The sequence below is a fragment of the Chaetomium globosum genome, genomic scaffold (genome assembly GCF_000143365.1).
Source record: "Chaetomium globosum CBS 148.51 scaffold_6 genomic scaffold, whole genome shotgun sequence".
Taxonomy (NCBI): domain Eukaryota; kingdom Fungi; phylum Ascomycota; class Sordariomycetes; order Sordariales; family Chaetomiaceae; genus Chaetomium; species Chaetomium globosum.
The window spans coordinates 1,822,891-1,839,049 of NT_165981.1; the positions used below are offsets into that span (position 1 = coordinate 1,822,891).

The 16,159-nt window shown below is 57.7% G+C and overlaps 6 protein-coding genes across 6 annotated transcripts in view; 3 read left to right on the forward strand and 3 right to left on the reverse strand.

Annotated features, from left to right (window-relative positions):
- Nucleotides 1-896, forward strand: part of CHGG_08921 (uncharacterized protein) — a gene marked incomplete at both ends in the record, with an annotated part of 2,895 nt that extends 1,999 nt beyond the window's left edge. Inside the window, one exon of the mRNA XM_001226847.1 lies at nucleotides 125-896. Coding sequence (XP_001226848.1) covers nucleotides 125-896 — 772 coding nt within the window. The remainder of the gene's footprint in view (nucleotides 1-124) is intronic.
- A 189-nt stretch (nucleotides 897-1,085) lies between these two features.
- CHGG_08922 (uncharacterized protein) lies at nucleotides 1,086-3,926 on the reverse strand (the record flags this gene model as incomplete). Its single annotated transcript, XM_001226848.1, has 4 exons — nucleotides 1,086-1,973; nucleotides 2,080-2,146; nucleotides 2,610-3,615; nucleotides 3,728-3,926. The coding sequence occupies 4 exons, from the start codon at nucleotides 3,924-3,926 to the stop codon at nucleotides 1,086-1,088; spliced, it is 2,160 nt and encodes a 719-aa protein (XP_001226849.1).
- A 395-nt stretch (nucleotides 3,927-4,321) lies between these two features.
- On the reverse strand, nucleotides 4,322-5,974 carry CHGG_08923 (uncharacterized protein; the record flags this gene model as incomplete). The annotated part of the gene is made up of 2 exons (XM_001226849.1): nucleotides 4,322-5,767; nucleotides 5,879-5,974. The coding sequence occupies 2 exons, from the start codon at nucleotides 5,972-5,974 to the stop codon at nucleotides 4,322-4,324; spliced, it is 1,542 nt and encodes a 513-aa protein (XP_001226850.1).
- Nucleotides 5,975-6,469: 495 nt separating this feature from the next.
- On the forward strand, nucleotides 6,470-7,509 carry CHGG_08924 (uncharacterized protein; the record flags this gene model as incomplete). Its single annotated transcript, XM_001226850.1, has 2 exons — nucleotides 6,470-6,665; nucleotides 6,761-7,509. 2 exons carry the CDS (start codon nucleotides 6,470-6,472, stop codon nucleotides 7,507-7,509), a joined length of 945 nt encoding a protein of 314 aa, XP_001226851.1.
- Nucleotides 7,510-7,713: 204 nt separating this feature from the next.
- CHGG_08925 (uncharacterized protein) lies at nucleotides 7,714-12,016 on the reverse strand (the record flags this gene model as incomplete). The annotated part of the gene is made up of 6 exons (XM_001226851.1): nucleotides 7,714-10,054; nucleotides 10,105-10,144; nucleotides 10,626-10,726; nucleotides 10,894-11,469; nucleotides 11,670-11,709; nucleotides 12,013-12,016. 6 exons carry the CDS (start codon nucleotides 12,014-12,016, stop codon nucleotides 7,714-7,716), a joined length of 3,102 nt encoding a protein of 1,033 aa, XP_001226852.1.
- Nucleotides 12,017-13,203: 1,187 nt separating this feature from the next.
- On the forward strand, nucleotides 13,204-15,610 carry CHGG_08926 (uncharacterized protein; the record flags this gene model as incomplete). The annotated part of the gene is made up of 2 exons (XM_001226852.1): nucleotides 13,204-15,392; nucleotides 15,448-15,610. The coding sequence occupies 2 exons, from the start codon at nucleotides 13,204-13,206 to the stop codon at nucleotides 15,608-15,610; spliced, it is 2,352 nt and encodes a 783-aa protein (XP_001226853.1).
- Nucleotides 15,611-16,159: the final 549 nt, after the last annotated feature.

The following is a 16,159-nucleotide window of genomic DNA, read 5'->3' on the forward strand; positions in this document are numbered from 1 at the left end:
GGGAGGGGAGGGGGGAGAGGATGGGGAGGTGGAGAGGCATTTGGTGTTGGGGGTTTTTGAGGCGTAAGTTGTGCTTTGTGGTGGTGGATGTTGGATGTGGGTTGTGCTGATAAGTATGCTATAGGTACCTCAGGGTTGTGAGGAAGTTGATCTTGACATATAACCTTGAGCCGGCGGGATCGCATGGCGTATGGGGCCTCGACGACCATTCCTTTCTGCCGTACATCTTCGGGTCGGCACAGCTTACACGACCTATCACCGAAGCCGAGCCCATGCCGTTGGAAGGCTCCCTTCCCGGCGCACCGCGGCCCTCAGATGTCGCCAAACCCGCCACGGTTGACCTCTACCGCGAGTCCAACATGTACTTCTCGGCCATCGGCTTCATCAACGACGTCAAGACGGGTCCGTTTTGGGAGCACAGCCCGATCTTGTTTGATATCTCGGGCATCAGGGACGGCTGGGGCAAGATCAACAAGGGCATGATCAAGATGTTCAACGCTGAAGTGCTCTCCAAATTCCCGGTTGTTCAGCACTTCCAGTTCGGGTCGCTGTTTTCATGGGACCCCGATCCGGAGGCCGCTGTGCCGGCGCAGACGGTGCACTTGGCAAACCAGCCGAGTAACGTCAACCCCTCCCCCGCCGGGAGCGGGCCGGGGACTGCTGCCCCCTGGGCGCAAGCTACAAAGATGCCCGGTGCTACCGCCGGGGTGCCACCGGGACCCGGAATCCCGTACTCGAGGGCGCCGTGGACCGGTGGGGGAAGTTCGGCGCCAACGATGCCGAGGGGGGGTGCCCCGGATGCTGGGCCGCCTCCGCCGACGGCGTTTCCGCGGGGCAAGCCGGGGACAGCGAGCAACCAGTTTGCCGTGACCAAGGCACCGTGGGCGAAGGATTAATCTGTGGCTTTTACTTGCAATACGTGAGAAGAACTGTCTTTGGTCGAGAAAGGATATGATACCCAGTCAAGAAGAACTGTTTACTCATCGAACACGTCAGATCAGTGCATACATACACTTCGGCCCTGTTCGGCCCTTCTAATTCCAAGCGATACATTGTTCATATATGTACCATGATAACCTAACACGTTACTCCTGTAATCCCTCACCCAATCCCGGACCCTCCCCCCACTGGATAGGGTAACTCGGCGGCAGATCCTCCTCTCTCGTCCCCCAGCTCCCCTCTTCCTCGCCCGCCCAAAGCTCCAACACGCCCCCCTTCAAGAAAAAGTCGTGGGTGATCCAATTCTTCGTATACTCCTTCCCATTCAGCCTCGCCCGCTGGATATACTTCCTCCCGCCCTCAGGATCATAATCCCGCACCCTTATCACGGCCCACTTCCCCTTCTGCTTCGCCTTGAGCCGCACCTCAGGAAAAAAGGGCGTCGACAGCAGATACACGTCCTGGCCCGCCACGGGGAAGAACCCCATCATGGCGAACGCGCTGAACGCGCCCATGGCGCAGTCGTCGTTGCCCGGGATGCCGTTGACCGTCGCGTTGAACTGCCCCGGGATGTACTCGCGCACGAAGCGGGAGCTCATCCCCGGGCGTCCGGCGTAGTGGAACTGGAACACGGGCAGGAACCCCTGCTCGTTGCCGAGGTAGGAGATGCCGCTGGTGTGGAAGTAGGCGAGGCGCTCGACGAACGCGTCGGGGCCGCCCATGACGTGGATGAGGGTGGCCATGTCCTGCGGCGCGTAGAAGCTGTACAACCAGGGGCTGCCTTCGTACGTGTCGAGGCCGGTGTCGTAGTAGCACGAGTGCATGTCCTGGACGGGGGAGCAGGCGCGGGTGTTGGTGTAGCGGAAGGAGCCGTTGGTCAGGCGGGCCTGCATGAAGCCGGTGAAGTCGGTTTGGGTGAGGTCGCCGTTGGCGTCTTTGAAGACGTCGCGCTGGGTGGGGTTCCAGTAGTTGCGCCAGTTGCCGCCGCGCCGTCGGTATTTGGCGGCGTCGGGCTTCGTGGCCGAGCCCCTGGGCTATGAGGGCGATGCAGAATCGTTGTAGGCGTACTCGACGCCCCGGCTGATGCTACGGCTCATGAGGCCGGTGCCGATGCGGTCTTAGTCGTCCTTCGGGATGTACCCGAGCCTCGTGCCCAGCAGATGAGTCTGCCGCGCCCGCCAGAGGCCCCCAAGTTCGGATGTTTCGACTGGAGGAGAGGGGGGTCAGAGTGTGTTCACACAAACGGGACATGGGGCGGGGTTGTGGGACGGAGCGGTGAATCAATCATACCCTTCAGCATCTGAGACGACTGCCTCGTAAGCAGTGGTCCAGTCGATACCATCTTTTAGATCCTTGATGAAGGCATCAGCTACCACAACGTCTGCGTTGGAACCTCCTTGCGAGAAGCCCTAGGAAAAGCTCATCCGGCAGTCGGGTAGTTTTCCTAGGAGCTGTCAGCGGCCCGCTCGGGATTTATGGGCTCAGTGCCTCAAACCTTCGTGTCTGTAGATGTCGATCAACGCGCGCACCATATCGGTCTGCACTTCGGGGTCGATGATGGTCAGCAGCGGGTGTTGAGCGCGGAACGAGTCCCAGATGCAGTAGAGAGCTGTCCCCAAGTCAGCAACCGAACTGCCTCCCCCCAAGTCTCTCTCGGTAGCCCGACTTACGAGTCATAGTATGGCTCTGTCGAGTTCCACAGCGGGTTCTCCCCCGTGTAGTTCTGCGGCGACAGCATGGTCCGGTACAAACCCGACCAAAAGGTAGTCTGCAGCTCCTCGCTCACTCCCGTAGCATCGATCTCGATCGCACCCAGCTTCTTCCGCCACTCCTTCCGGGCATCACTTTCCACCCTCTCGAAATGCCAATCAGGGATCTCCCTCTCGGCGTTGTCACACGCCTGGTCCACCGACATGAACGACACCCCGACCCTCGCCAGCAGCGAGTTATTCGCGGGAGCCTCAAACTGCAACCACGCACCCGCAGACCCCGTCGGCATATGATATCCCGACCCAACGCTATCCAAGAATTTGGGCTCCTCGACGGCCTCATTCGTCGTGAACGTCCCCGTCTTCCGAATGGCCGCCCCCCTAAAATCCGCACAAAAGTACGCCGAATACTTGCCCGCCCCAAACGACGGCCCATACGTCCCATGGCCCACCACCCGCCCACTTTCGGGAAACACCTGAATCCCCCCCGTACTCCGACTATTCATCAAATCCACCAAATCCACCACCACCACCGGCGAGTACGGCACGCCCCGCACCACCTCCTCCCCCTCCACCCTCCTCACATCCACCGTCCCCACCCCCAAAAACCCAAACCGATACAACGCCACCCTCTCCGTCGCCGTCATCTCCGCGCGCACCGTATTCGTCAAATTGACGGTAAAATACCCCGGCGCCGCGAACACCGACCCCTCCACGCGGTCCGTCGGGCGGTCCATGACGGAGTAGGCGCAGCGCGACGGGTCGTCGCCGGGACAGCCCGGGTGCACGAAGAGCGGGAAGTTGCCGAGCGACGGCTGGCCGCCCGTGCCGGAGTCGTGCATGTGCGAGAAGCCGAGGATCGGGTTGCTGTCGGACACGAAGCCGGCCGCGTTTTCGGCGCGGGAGAGGGTGTCGGCTACGGGCTTGGCCATGCCGTAGGGGTGGGTGGCGCCGGGGAAGACGTGCCCTGGTTTTTGGTTAGGTTTTTGGGTTTTGGTTTTGGTGATGGTGGTGGTGAGGGGGGTTGGGTGAGATGGGGTGAAGGGGGGGTTCAAGTGAGGTGAGGGGGGAAAATGTACCGCCGTTGGCTGTCCCGATAAGGGGGTTGACAAAACGGAGAATGTCATCCTTGGGTTTGGATCCAAAGGAGGGGAACGGTGACGCTCCGAGGCTCAAGTCATAATGGGAAAGTAGATAAAGGATACAGGTGCAGAACAGAGCGATGGCGAGGATGCGGCTCATACGAGGCATGCCCCGGAGGTGTATTGGCGCCGCCATGATGGCGTTTATGTGAGTCCGTCTGGTGAGTCCGATTATGTGAGCCCGGCCTTGCTGTGTGCTGAAAGGGGGGGTTCGTCTCAGGCTTCTTCCGTGCCCAGCATAGGCACTCTTACTGTCCCAGCAGTAGCCCTATCTTCACGAGCAACTCAGAATTTGCAACTCAAGAAAAAACACCGGCGGCTAAGGGGCCCTCAACCCGTGTCTTGAAACTCCAACTGCACCGTCATGGCCAGTTTCGAAAAGGCCGAAAAGGCCAGCTCGAGGAATGAAGAGGTTGTGTCTGCCACTTCGCCAAGCCAAAGCCACTTCGGGACAAGCGTGCCGTGCGCGGCGAGCAGCCGGAGGAGCTTATTGATGCCAAGCATGCAAGGGCTTGTTACCCCAGAGTGCCGTCAAGGGGTTTGGTTGGTTGGAGGCAATATATCTTGGGTAACCGGCACAAGCTCTCCCTCTTTTCTTCTTCCGCTTCCGCTTCCGCTCTCTCCATTCGGCACTGCTTGTGCCACCGGCCAACCTATCCACTTGCTGCACTCTCCATCATTCTTAACCAACTCGCCCACCCTCGCCACGATGTGTTCCCTCCAGCCCTCGATATACCATCCCCCCGGGATCGTATCTGTGTTGAGGAGCACGGCGTAGTGCGCCAGAACCAGCAGAGCATGCAGCTCGCGCTTCCTGACGCACGCCACGAACTCGGGCTGGGCTCGGTAGAGCCAGCCAAAAACGAACTGGTCCTCGGAGGGGCCGGCGTGTGTAATGTCGTTGCCCGGGCCTAGACGGCGTCCGTAGATGGCGCTGTAGATCGCAATTAAGGCGTCAAGCGCTGCGAGGCAGAGTGATGCCGTTGCCGTCCTGGGAGATTCCCCATCTGGGTTGGCAGCTGCGATGAAGCCCCTAAGCCCGTCCAATGCGCCCTCCCAGTCCAGTCTCGGAAACCCGTCCCTCGCGTAGACGGGTTGTTCAAGCTGCTGCCCCGACAGTGAGCCGGTCCTGAAGGGCGCCATCAGGCCTGCGAACAGCACCTCGGACCTGAAGGACTCGTGCATGAGGCGCACTCCGGAGACGAAGGGCATCCACGAGCCGGGAGAAGCAGAAGCAGTGGTTGTACTTGGAGTGGCCATGTCGCTTGCCGTGCACACGAGCAGGTCGTCCCGGCTAGTTGACCCAGCCGCGAAAGTGCAATAGCTCGTCAGCACCGCGCCGAGGTATAGGGCGCCGCAATTGTCGGGCCCGGGCCGGGAGAGCTGGGCTGAGAAACCTGAAACGCCGGCTGTGAGGTGCTGCCGGGCGAGAGAGAGGTAAGCGCTGGGGGTTTGGTGACGGCCATTGTCATCACCGCTCTCCGTTCCTTTATTCTTCTTGGTTGCTACGTAGGCCAGATGAAACGCGGCCGAGGCGAGGATGAGGTGGAGGACGAACGGATGGCTCAAGCCCATCTGCGGCGTGTTGCGTGCCCAGAACCGGTGCATCCCCGTGTCCTCGCCGCCGGCGAAGGTCTCTGCTGTCGTGGTGACGAAGTGGAGGAGGAGCTCCGCATTGTCAAGGTTAATACGCGTCCGGTCGGCATCGAAGGCCGGAGAGCTGGGTGTTGCCGTGGAACTGGGGGACTGTGATGGTGTCCCCGAGGAATCCGTTTCACTCCGGCAGGTGGTTGGTGCCGGTTTGTGGCCATGGGCAGCCGGAAGAGACGCAGACTCACCGCTCCAAACTTTCCGAGGCCGGCCTCGAGGGGGTCGAGATCCTGGAGCCTTGCTGTACTCGACGCGCGTCCCACCCGGAGCAAGATCGCACGGGAGACTAAAGCTTACACAGTTGCTGCATGGCTTCTCCTCGTTGCACTAGGGGGGGGCGGGAAGGGAATATCAGTTCAGCAATGACACGAAGCAGTGACGCGGGGGTAAAGCCAAAGGCGAAACAAACATGCCCGGCCGTGAATAAAACTGACAAACCTTGACCTTCCTCCGTTTGCAAAGACCGCAACCACCCCGTGATTTTCGGTGGGGTCGGATAGACTTCTTGGTCGATGGTGACGATGCTGCCGTCATGTTTTCCTATGGGATATGGGATGCCAACCTTGGACCGCTGCCCTTTTTCGCATCTGATGCGAGAAATATTTATTGACCCTTGGTTCGGCAGAGTTGCAAGTATAAGCAGCGGGCCGCCCCGCAGTGCATGACGCGGCCTCGACTGGGGACAAAGGGGATCCAAGGACCCAGTGTTGATCTTGAGATGTCTCAACATGCCAACCTTGTTCAAACTCCAAATCAAATCGTAAGCTAAGCGAAAAAATGCCATTTTTCGGACTCGGGTATCGGAGGGTGAGGCTTAGTATAGACTTGACTTGGACGCCCGAAGGAGTGTTCGTTTATTTGTTGTGTATTTCTACCCTTTAGCCCCCGTTGGGATTTAAAACTATCCGCCATGTTAAACTATTCAGAATACTTTCTTTTTCTCAGTTTCATTGTGATCCTTGTTGCCCTTCCTGGCTTACACTTCAACCCCCAACACCAGCCAAGCTGTCGAGCCGGCTCTCAACCACCATGGCCCTGAACGACGGCCCCCCTTTCGGCCCCGTGGTCAACGGGACCATGGTAATTGTCTTCTGGGAGTACCGCCCAAGTAACGTCGCCGCCTACCTCTTCCTTGGGCTATTCGCCGCCGCCACATTAGGCCACCTCATCTACCTGATCTGGTTCCGCGCGTGGACCTTTATCCCCTTCCTCCTGGGCGGCATCTGTAAGCCGTTATCCCCCTCCTATATTACCCTAATAACCCCCAGCAACCACTTCCTCACCAACCACCCCCCTAACCCAACCAAACCACCAAACCAGGCCAAATCTTCGGCTATCTCGAGCGCGCCGCCGCCCACAACCACCCCACCACCCTCGGCCCCTGGATCCTCCAAAACCTGCTCCTCCTGGTCTCCCCACCCCTCCTCGCCGCAACACTCTACCTCTCCCACCACCAAATCACCCACTCCCTTCTCCACACCACCACCCCTCCCAAACAACCCCCCTCTCACCACCTCACCCGCCTCCTCCAGCCCACCCCCACCAAAACCTACATCCTCCTCGACCTAGTCACCATCCTCACCCAACTCCTCGGCACGGTCCTCCCCGCCAGCGGCACGCCCTCCGCCCTCCACCTCAGCAAAGCCCTCGTCCTCGCCGGCCTAGCCCTCCAGCTTGCCGCGCTAGGGGTGTTCGTCGGCGTCGGCTGCGGGCGCACGCACGCGCGGCTGCGGCGGGACCCGACGCGGGCGATGGTGGCGGATCCGGGGGTGAATTGGCTGGGGTATTTTGTGGTGATGGAGGTGGCGGGGGGGATGTTGATTGTGCGGAGCGTGGTGCGCGGGGTGGAGCTTTTGGAGGGGGGGAGTGGTGGTGGTGGTGGTGGTGGTGGTGGTGGTGAGGGGGGGGGAGTGGTGAGGGGGCATGAGGTGTTTGTGTACGTGTTTGATGGGGTGGCGATGCTGGTGGTGATGGTGGGGTTTTTGTTGTTGTATCCGGCGAGGTTAGTGAGGGAGGTGGGGAGGTTGGAGCGGAGGGAGAAGAGTGGGAGAGGGGCGGTGTTGAGTTGAGGAGGGAGGTGGGAAGGGATGGGTCGAGAGTGGGTGGGTGTGGGTTGACAGACTGACGTACTTTGGGAGTAAAAACAGCGATCTCTCATAAACATAATCGTAAGGCATTTCGAGATCTCCAATGCGCTTCCTTAGTCTACCGAAGCTAGCTACAATACCATTGCCATCGCTAATAAACGCCCTCGTGCGCCCGATGTCTCACGCTCAGCTAAGATCGAACCCGGCGCCACTTGTAACAGCATACAGCAGCTTCCTCTTCAGCGTCTCCGCGTCATCATACCGCGGCAGCTTCAACAGGTTTACGCACGTACTCGCGCTCGGCAGCCGTTCCTGGTCCCTGCCACCATCCCTGATGCTGAACGGCGGGCTGAGCTGGCTAAACCCCAGGAGAGGGGCGCGCGGCGTGCTTGTGACGTACTTCAACACATCCCTCCTCTCGCGGTCCTCTAGCTGGTACATCACCTCCCAGAACAGCTTCACAGTTGGGTGCTCCTGGCCGTCGTCACCGATTTCATAGACCCCACTATAGGCCGTGTGCTTCCGTAGGTCCTCGACGTCGATCTCGGAGCTGTCGCCGCCCACCAGGCGTTGTAGCTCATTTTGGTTGAACATACTCAGCCAGCTCGGATCAATAATCATACCAAGCCCGCGGAGGAAAGCCCGAGTCTGTGCGTAAGGCTGGATAATGAGTCGGTGGCGCGCGACGTAGCTAATGTAGAGAAGTCGGTTTTCGTTGGTCACGACCACGTTCTCGCCGTTGGGGACAAGGTCGCGGGTCGTGGTGCGGAATGGCTCGCCTGGGAGAGAGATCTGGTCGGTGATTGTGAAGTCGAGAGAGAGGTCGCCGACGTTGCCGGGGTAGTTCTTCAGGCGCAGCATGCCCTGGTACAATTCTTCGTCGAGTTCGCGGAGGTCGTTGATGTTGGCGCGGTACGTGTCGGACGCGCCGGCTGATGTGGCCCACTTGAGGAGGAAAAATCCAGCAAAGGATACGTCGATGAGAATTCCCTCGTACAAGCACTTCCCGATGACTCTGCCGAGAAACTCGTACTGCCGGAGACGGGACGTGATAGTCTCAGCCCATTCCTCAGAATTTTCGGGAATTTGTGCCTCTTGAAGCGCGTTCTTTGACTGGTCTATGCTACAGGGGTTCGGGTAGTATGAGTTCTTGCTGTTCGCGATGAACAGGCCCTCGTTCGGCGTAAACGCTTCCGTCGTCACGCTCGTGAGAAATTCTTTGGTCACGCCACCTCCGTCGATCCCGGCCTCTGGCATGCCGAACTCGTCAACAAACGTGATTTGGATCGGTTCTTTTAATCCGTCCTGAAGACCCCAGAAGGATTCCAAGGCGTCATCGAACATCCGACCTCTTTGGATCTGCGCTTGGTGTCGACCGATGATGTTCCTGCCGGCGGGGGTCGGCTGAGCCGGACCACCATGCTGGTTGAGCACCCATAACCTCCACATGTCCGGATCGATGTTGCCCCCCCTTCTCCGGTGCTTGTCGAGATGGACAAACTGTCGAAATATCTGAACCCGCATGTTAAAGGGAATGACAAACGGCATGTTGCGCAAAATTTCCAGCCTGGGGCCAGCAGCAGCCCTGAGAATATCCCGTGCAGCTTGTTTTCGCGCTGCCCTGATCCATTCCATTCGGGCCTGTCGAGATATCCTCAAACCACTGGATGAGAAGGGCACCGGTGGCTCTGCTGCATCCGCGTCATCGTTATCCTCTTCGTCCTCGGCTTCGGCTTGCTCACGCTGGCTCTGTTCCTCGAGCACGACAGCAGAAAGGAAGCTTTCCATGTCGAACTTTGATGTCATTAGCCAATGCTGCGGTGGCAGAAATTGACGTCTGGAATCCCGCTCGTAGAGCATCTTCATTGCCGTGGAAACGAGATTTCTGAATGCGCCAAAATCGACGCCGGCGGTGAGCACAAAAGGCAAAGCTTCCACTGTCTTGTCGCTTCCGGCCACACTCCGAGGCCGAGTCAAAAAGGCCGACGAACTATCGACCATGTTTGCGTCACTAGGGTTCGAATTGAGCAAGTCGGCAGCACTGTAGTAAAGCGTAAACCCGAGGTGCTTGAGAAAAAGCGTCATGCGTTTCAGCTCCTGAAGACCGAGGCTGCTCAAACGCAATCGTGGACTCGAGCCTCCCGAGTGGAATGGTACACTGAGGCCGCTGAAAAAGTCGTCATCGTCGGTTAGGCGAAGGACAAAGATATAAAGCTCGAGAAACAAGAGGACTGTGCGCCACTCGCGGTGCCACCAAGAATCGGTCTGGGACGAAGGCTTCTGGAGTAGAATTTCGAGCGCAGCATCAGGATCTGACCCGATTTTGGAGAATATTGACGTCCTACTGAACGCATTCCAGAAGAACTTGACGGCAGGGAGGGGGCCTTGACGGGTGGGGATGTCTGCTAGATACAGCCGCATCCGAATTTCGTCACCAAGAGTCGGAAAGCAGAAAATGAGGGTGAGGATGTATCCGGCGAGGAAGCCGGCGTCCTCAAGCTCGGACGTGGAGCTACCCCCGTGGTCCCTGGTTTCATTAGCAGGTTGTGACCGGCATTGGTTGGAATGTAAACTTACGAGGTGAACTTCTCGAGGACTCCCGAGATCTCGTCTCTGTCTGTTAGTGAAGAGAGCTTGTCAGAAACATACAAAGGCAGCGCCGGCCCGGGGATAACTTCCACATCGCTGGCTACGTCGGAAGTTTTCAAGTCGGAGGCCGCAAACCCGGCCCGGATCGTGGTCGACAACGTGGACAACAGGGAATATAAGACTCGTAGAGAATGCGAATGAAGCACGAGGCGCCTTTTCACTTTTTGTAGTACGATGAAGTGCGAAAGCAGCCACAAGAGACCCGCCTGCGACCCAGTCGTCTTGCGATCCGTGATCACACCATCTTGAAGTGATTTCGAGAGCCGGTCGACATCCAAGTCAGCCGAGAAAAGCTCAACATTAGACTCAAACAAGGCTAAGTCAGGCTGTGTTAAGAACGAGGCTGCAAACTCGAAATAGGCGGCTTGGGTGAACGATTCTAGGCGGGGTTAGCCCGAGGCTCAACTTGATGTGAAACCGGCCGAGCATAGGGGAAGTTAGACACATACCAGGTGTAGCCGTAGCAGATAGCGGTGTCACCACAGCCCTTCGGACGAGGTCCAGCATTTGAGAGGTCGGGCCGAGATCGCGGCAGTATCTCCCCAGTACCCTGTAGAGCATCCCCAGGTAATGTTGAACCGACTGTGGTCGTAGCTTTGTTGCCTCAACAACGGTCTCTAAGAGGATTTGGACTTGCTCGTTCGCTATCTTAGGGTCGAGCCTGCCGTCACCGGAGTCAGCATTCCGGTCAAATCGGATTAGTTCGGCACTTCTCACCTGTCAAGGGCGAAAGCCGCTATTCGGATCAATCGCCCCAACCGAGGCAACTCTAAGACTCCTGGTGCGAAACAAGCAAATCTGGTGTGTAGGAGATCGCGAGCGAGCAAGCACAGCCGCTGCTGGTCGTCTCGGTCGGACGCTTGATATGTGCTGAGGACCAGGGGTGTCGCCTGTGTTGTTCTCTGTTCAACGTCCACTTGTCCTTGCCCACGGTACAAGAGGTCAATGGCCTGCCGGCGTGCTATCCGTAGGTTCCGCCGCGACCTATGCCCTCTCCATGTCTTCTGGATGCGTTGCGCAGCCTTCAGGCGGTCCCGCTCTTGTTGCCGCTGTAGCCGCTCGGCTTGAGCATGTGCCACTGTCTTGGACGCCCCGACGGCCGCGCTGGGAGCCCATGATGTGCTAGTGAAAGGGTTTATCGCTTTTTGACCGCTGAGATTGACATTTCGCCCTTTGCGCGAGCTTCCGGTGAAAGTCGGAAACATGGCCGTTGGCGGGGTGCAGCAAACCCCTAGCGAGAGCTTTCCAATATCAACCGCTCGGGATGGCGGGGTTTCGGTTTGCCACCAGAATCTGTAGCCTAAGTAGGTAGTCCTGGATAGACAGGGGATTTATTTGCGGAGTGCCTCTGATCTGAAATAAAAACCCGGAAAAATTGTTGGTTAGATATCCAACGCCGTCGGCTTGCAGAAAGTCGAGACAATGTGAGCTCCCGCCACTTGGGCCTCCAGCGAGGCAGCAGCGCAGGTTGGCTGTGTGTGGCGGGCACGCACGGCAACTGTTTGTTGGTGGCTCGGGGCCGCGGTCGATTACCTATCAAACAGCACCGGCAATTCACTTATGAAATGGGCTAGAACACATAAATCGGCACCGGATCTCGGTGGTTCCTAATTTGCGCCTGTCTTGGCTAATATTTGGTACGGGAGAGAAGCTCCTTCCATTGTTCTGCAAGCTGCGGCTCGGGGACGGAGGTGATGATGGAAGCTTCCATGGGACCAGGGGTCGTTCTGCTTGATAACGATAAGAGTGCTACCCCGCCACACCCTTGGTTGTGCCGCCAAGTGGTGCCAACCACCATGGAGCCCAGTAGAAGGATATCGATTTAAGGCGTCATACCCATTGTTAAAGAAAAGAAAAGCCACACTCCGGAAGACAGCCGAGAATTCCAAGCAATGAGGACTTGAAGGGAAGCAAACTACATTGAATAGAGTTATAGTCGTTGAAACCCACAAAGTTTGGTTCATGTGGTTAAGAGCTCGTTGCGTCTCTATCATCGTGGTTTGATCAAGATCCATAAGACAAGTTTTGGAATTTATCTTTTAGACCTCTTGCTCATGATCTCAAAACCACCTGATGTTTTTGTCTTGGTCAGCTGCTTTTTGATAGGAGGAAGTGTAGGTACCTACAAAATAGGCTGCCACTTGGGTGCTATTTCCTTCACAACAGCCAGTTGTCCGCCCCGTTAATTCGGGGAGTACCGCAGAAGGTTTGCCTAGTTTGTTTGACACTGAGTGGCCAAAGGACTGGAATGTTGCAGGAAATGGCATCTGCAAACCCCCTTGAGAGCCAGGACCGGAATCCTGCGCTTTGAATTTCAAGAACAGTGTTGAGAGCAAGCATACTGTGAAAGTTCAGCGCCGCATCTCGAACTTCGGTTAACTCAATATTCTCCGCTTTGTGGGTGCAACAAGAGCGGCGAGAAAAAAAAATCTGTCTCCGCAGGAGCCATTCTTGCCCTCCTCTTTCCTTGAATGAAACCATCAAACCCTTTATCCCCGGATTCTTTCCACAACCTTTTAGAAAAGAGTCGGATCAGTACGACACAACCGTCACTGGTTCTGTTCTCGTCTAATTCTTTTCTGGTCCCTCACAAAAAAACCTGTCCAAAAAAAATTTGAAAACCAACAAAAAAATCCCGATACCTACCTATCAATCTTTCCAAAAAAAAAAACCACCAAAAAAAATACCAAAACTCCCATTCCCGATCCGCCACATCTCTCTCCTTGGAAGACGTCCTGCAACCGTTCTTCCAATCGAGATTTCTCTCCAGTCGCAATAAAGAACCCGATCGAGGCTTTATCACAGTCTCGTTCTTTGTTGACCGTCGCTACCCCTCGCGCGCGGTATTCTTCTTTCCCAGTTCGATCAATTCGGTAGGTGAACCCCGGTCGCTTTTGCATCGCGCAGCACCCCCCCCATTTTCGTTGTCGCCCGAGTACCGTTCACTTCGCAAACGCCCTGTAGCTTCCCAATCGCACAGGGGCACGCAAAACTGACATTTCCTCGTTCCCAGACTTGACTGTCAAAATGGCCGCTCCCGTTGCCCCCGGCGCTGTCGACCAGCTTGCCGCTGATCTTGGCAACACTAGCCTCGGCGGCGGTGACAACCGCGCCGCCCCTGCCATCAACACCAACGTGGCTCCTGGAGAGTACCAGACTGCCGACCCCGATACGGCTGGGCCGACCCCGAGCTCGGCTGCTCCCCACCCTCAGTCTTCGGCCTCCCTCTACGTCGGCGAGCTGGACCCGTCTGTGACCGAGGCCATGCTCTTCGAGCTGTTCTCCCAGATCGGCTCTGTCGCTTCGATTCGTGTCTGCCGTGATACCATTACCCGCCGCTCCCTCGGCTATGCCTATGTCAACTACAATTCGACCTCGGATGGCGAGAAGGCCCTCGAGGAGCTCAATTACACTCTCATCAAGGGCCGCCCCTGCCGCATCATGTGGTCCCAGCGCGACCCCGCTCTGCGCAAGACTGGCCAGGGCAACGTCTTCATCAAGAACCTCGACGTCGCCATTGATAACAAGGCTCTCCACGACACTTTTGCTGCTTTCGGTAACATTTTGAGCTGCAAGGTTGCCCAGGACGAGAACGGCAACTCCAAGGGTTATGGTTTCGTGCACTACGAGACCGACGAGGCCGCCGCCCAGGCCATCAAGCACGTCAACAACATGCTCCTGAACGAGAAGAAGGTTTACGTCGGCTATCACATCCCCAAGAAGGATCGTCAGAGCAAGTTCGAGGAGATGAAGGCCAACTTCACCAACATCTACGTCAAGAACATCAGCCTCGAGGCTACTGACGAAGAGTTCCGGGACTTGTTTGCCAAGTACGGCGACGTTACCTCGTCGTCGCTTGCCCGCGACTCCGAGGGCAAGAGCCGCGGTTTCGGCTTCGTCAACTTCACCACCCATGAGTGCGCCGCTAAGGCGGTTGAGGAACTCAACGGCAAGGAATTCCGCGGCCAAGACCTCTACGTCGGTCGTGCTCAGAAGAAGCACGAGCGCGAGGAGGAGCTGCGGAAGTCGTATGAGGCTGCTCGCCTTGAGAAAGCTAACAAATACCAAGGCGTCAACCTGTACATCAAGAACCTGGCGGATGATATCGATGACGACAAGCTGCGCCAGATGTTTTCCGAGTATGGCCCCATCACCTCCGCCAAGGTCATGCGCGATGCGGTGACCGAGGGCTCCGCCGAGGAGGAGACAGAGGGCAAGGACAAGGAGAACAAGAAGGAGGGCGAGCAAGCGGCCGAGGCCGAGGGTGAGGCCGAGGGTGCCGAGAAGAAGACGGAGAAGAAGGGCGACCGCCGGCTGGGCAAGAGCAAGGGTTTCGGCTTCGTCTGCTTCAGCAACCCGGACGACGCCACCAAGGCCGTCGCCGAGATGAACCAGCGCATGATCGAGGGCAAGCCGCTCTACGTCGCCCTCGCTCAGCGCAAGGACGTTCGCAAGAACCAGCTTGAGGCTAGCATCCAGGCCCGCAACCAGCTGCGTATGCAACAAGCTGCCGCTCAGGCCGGCCTCCCGCAGCAGTACATGCAGACCCCCGTCTATTACGCTCCTGGTCAGCAGCCGAACTTCATGCCTCCCGGCGGCCGTGGCATGCCGTTCCCCCAGGGCGGCCTCGGCATGCCTGCTGTGCAGGGTGGCCGTCCGGGTCAGTTCCCCCCCTATGCTCAGCAGGGCGGCCGTGGTGGCATGCCTCCCCAGCAGCTACCGATCTACCCGCTTGGCCAGTTCCCTCCCGGCGCCTACCCTCAGCCCAACAACCCGCAGTTCCTTGCTGCTATCCAGCAGGTACAGCAGCAGGCCGCCGCTCTCGGTAACGGGCGTGGTGGTCCTGGTGGCCCAGGTGGTCGGGGTATGCAGGGCATGCCTGTTCCTCAGGGCATGCCCGGTGGTCCTGGCATGGCCGGTTTCCCTCCGAACGGCAGGCCCCAGAATGGTAACATGGGTGGTCGCGGCGGTCCTGGCCGTGGTGGCAACTTTGCCGCTGGCCGTGGAGCCCCCCCTGCCGGCCCTCTTGCTGCGGGTGGTGAGCTCAATGCCAGCTCCCTCCTCCAGTCTCAGCTCACTGCTACCAACAACCCGCAGCAGCAGAAGCAGATTCTGGGTGAGAACCTGTTCCCCAAGATCCAGGCCCTTCAGCCGGACCTGGCTGGCAAGATTACCGGTATGCTCCTAGAGATGGACAACGCTGAGCTCGTGAACCTGTAAGTTTTAGCATTTCTCCCGTCCCCATTGATTACCTTCGCTAACAAACTCTAGGCTCGAGGATGAGGCCGCTCTCGTCGCCAAGGTCAACGAGGCCATGGCTGTCTACGATGAGTACGTCAAATCGCAGCAGGGCCCCGGCCAGGGCCCGGCCCCTACACAGGGCGAGGCGGAGGCTGAAAAGCCCAAAGAAGAGAAGGCTGAGGAGAAGGCTTAGGGCACTGTCCCTCAAGTTCTCGCCTTTTGATGCGATTTTTTCTTCGTTTTCGGTTCTGGTCGGTCGGGAAAAGTTTTGATACCAGCTTCGCAGCAGCATGATTCCAGTCTGGTGATGCAGGCGGAGTGAAAGCCAGCATCGGATGGATCTGGCTCATTTCTATAGGAGACGAGGACATCTCCGACGACGGATTATTACGGCATCTTGCTACGACATGGCTATAGAGTTGCTTATGATGGGTAAAATATGGTCCTAGGTGGGCCCTCTCTGCGGACAGGCGGGGTTGTTAGCGGCCGATACGGTGTTACGGTTATGAATTTTATGAGTGTCCTGCCGGCTAGTTCAGGTTTTAGGACCGGGTGTGCGGCAATCTCGCTGAGAATGGCTGGCTGGGGTTGCCGGACGTCTGTATCCTCGAGCTGGGCAGACGTTATCCTGAACAGGAGCAGCACTAGCTAATACAGAGCAAAGTTCTATGCATGTCGGATACTGTGAGCGGTGCATGAATGAGTATGGGCGTTCGTTGTAGCTACTTAAGCGTTATGAATG